At 35.4% G+C, this 2,500-nt stretch overlaps 1 protein-coding gene across 1 annotated transcript in view; it reads right to left on the bottom strand.

The window, feature by feature from the left end:
* The window catches only part of LOC138018866 (1-phosphatidylinositol 4,5-bisphosphate phosphodiesterase gamma-1-like), a 49,126-nt gene extending 47,335 nt beyond the window's left edge, over positions 1 to 1,791 (bottom strand). Inside the window, exons 1-4 of the mRNA XM_068865546.1 lie at positions 1,714 to 1,791; positions 1,488 to 1,522; positions 991 to 1,042; positions 382 to 483 (exon numbers count right to left, since the gene is read on the bottom strand). Coding sequence (XP_068721647.1) covers positions 382 to 483; positions 991 to 1,042; positions 1,488 to 1,522; positions 1,714 to 1,791 — 267 coding nt within the window. The remainder of the gene's footprint in view (positions 1 to 381; positions 484 to 990; positions 1,043 to 1,487; positions 1,523 to 1,713) is intronic.
* Positions 1,792 to 2,500: the final 709 nt, after the last annotated feature.

Here is a 2,500-nt window from a genome sequence, read left to right as displayed (position 1 = left end):
GGAGTAGTAGACACAGACTGAGGAAAGGTTGAAACTTTGAGGTACAGTAGGAACAGTGGAATAGTAGACACAGGCTGAGGAAAGGTTAAAACTTTAAGGTACAGAGGGACAAAGGGTACAGACAAACAGAGCAACAGTAGATACAGAAAAATTCATTCATTTCAAAGAATTTTGAAGAGAATCAAGGGTCTTACCATATTTATTCACTTGTCGATCAACGCGTGGACTGACTCATCGGTTGGATCGGAATTGTTACCATTACCAAAACAAAGTGGAAAGCACAACATGAACTTGACAAAGCCATAAACAGTTTTAAGCTACAGAAAACCTAACGAATAGAAAACCACCATGCTAACTTTACTTTAACCATCCCCCACTTACCTCTGAAACAGTGAAATATGGTTCAGAGTAACTTCTACTACCATCTGACAGATATTCCAACATATAGCTCCGTACAGTTTCAAGGTCCATTGCTCCAGGCTCCTAAAGAATGAATTAGAGTCAAACACAATACAAAAGACTAAATCAGCTAACTCGTATCGTACAATTACCAAAACTTTTTGTAGGAGATGCATGACATTTATTAAAAATGAATAAACAAGTAGAGTGATATAAAACAAATATCAAAAAGGGTCGTAGTGTTTTAATAAATCACAGACGTCTCAGGTGTACAACCCTTCTTCAGTGTGAAGAAAACTGTTGAAATATGCAATCAGAAGGAAGCGCGCACTCTGAAGAAGGGTTCTACACCTGAAACATCTGTGATTTTTTAAGAAAAGTAAAGACAATTTTTGATGTTTGTTTTATATCACTCTACTTGTTAACTCATATTGTACACAATTCCATATCATTTAAATGTGAATGCTGCATTATAATGCATGTACAAAACACCTGGGAGATTTTTAATTGGGTACAACATTGGTTGCCGATTGGGGCGCCTTAATTAGGTGTGAATGAAATAAGTTTTAACTATTACTCAAGTATCCCAACCTCTTGTTCTTCTAAAAGGAACCTTTGAAAGTTGAGCAATGGAACATAGGTCCTGCAGAAAGAAAAATCAGCTTAACACATAATTGTGTTACTGGTAATTGGTAATTGGTAATTCCCCCCCCCCCCCCAATAAAATTGGCAGTCCTTTTATTAATAACCCATTCCCTTTGAAGAGTAACACTTTCGACTTTACAAAGCCAGCCAGACAGCTTTACTCATCAACTGAGGGTCGGTTTAGAAGTGAAACGGTGATTTTACTCAGTCCAATGTCAGATTATTTTTAATTAATCAATAGGATCCAGTTCAGGAATGAATGGATTAATCACTTGATCTTCATATCTTGACAAATTTTTTTTCCTTGCAAATTTGTAGTAGACTTGGGCACACTACCCAGCACTGTGTTGCTTTTCTTTTAATAATGCCATTGCAGCATTCATAGCAACAACAACAGTTATTCAGATTTAAATAATAAAATTAAGTAGCATTTTCGCTCTTACCCATTTTCTATGTAATCATCAAACCGCAATACTAACTGCAAAGAAAAGAAAGAAAAGACATCTCCTGAGAATAGTATTTTTAAAACAACTTCCGTTATTTTCTAAGATAACCAGTACGGTGTTATAACAATATTTTATTACCAATTTTAATATTCATGTCAACATTATAAATTCAATTTATTGAAGACAAATGCAATCATGCCTTTTTTTCTGTTCCATCACCTACCTCTTTAACAGTCATTGTTGCATCATAAATTTTACGAAATCCTTCAAAGTCAATGTGGCCCTCCCCTCTTCCTGCCATCTGTGATAAAGTTGAAACCAAATAAACAATAAAACAGACTATTCCTACCAAAAATAACATTTTTTTACTCACCTCAATTTAATCTTTTACAGATTAATTACATTAACCTACAGTGTAGTAATAGTTGACACTAGAGCTGTCCCCACTGTTACATGTAAGTATACAGCTGCATACAGAATTCAATATGTCCAGGGCTCAGGTAGAGGAATGGTCATTTACAAAGGAAGCAGCTTTGGCATAAGGAAATTCATGTGAAGAGGGAAGAGATGGTGTACAAGTCGACATAGAAACTAGAGGAAACGCAAGATTCAATATTTACAGTTGCAATTTTGCCACTGTTTCTCAAAAATGTAACATACTGAAAGGGATGCAGTTTGTTAGTCTTCATTAAAGTAATGAGTAACTACTGATGTTGCACGGTTTAGTGTCAATGCCGCTTACTGTATTTATTCAATTTTACGCCCAGGGTGCTTATTTAATTTTTGGAAGCTTATTCGAGCTGCGCGCTTCTTCGAGGTTGGGCGCTTATCAAAATAATGTTCACCATTTTCAGTAAGTAAACGTTTATTTTGTAACACAAGAAGACAAAATATTAAAGCATATAAATTGTAACTGTTCATGGTTCGGTTTACGTATGCCCAGGTCTAACAACTCACTGTTCGGTCTTGCAGAATTCTCTTTAAGCTATCATTATTCTCAATCAACTTCA

Source organism: Montipora capricornis, chromosome 10 (genome assembly GCF_036669925.1).
Source record: "Montipora capricornis isolate CH-2021 chromosome 10, ASM3666992v2, whole genome shotgun sequence".
Taxonomy (NCBI): domain Eukaryota; kingdom Metazoa; phylum Cnidaria; class Anthozoa; order Scleractinia; family Acroporidae; genus Montipora; species Montipora capricornis.
This window is presented reverse-complemented; position numbering and strand designations above follow the sequence as displayed.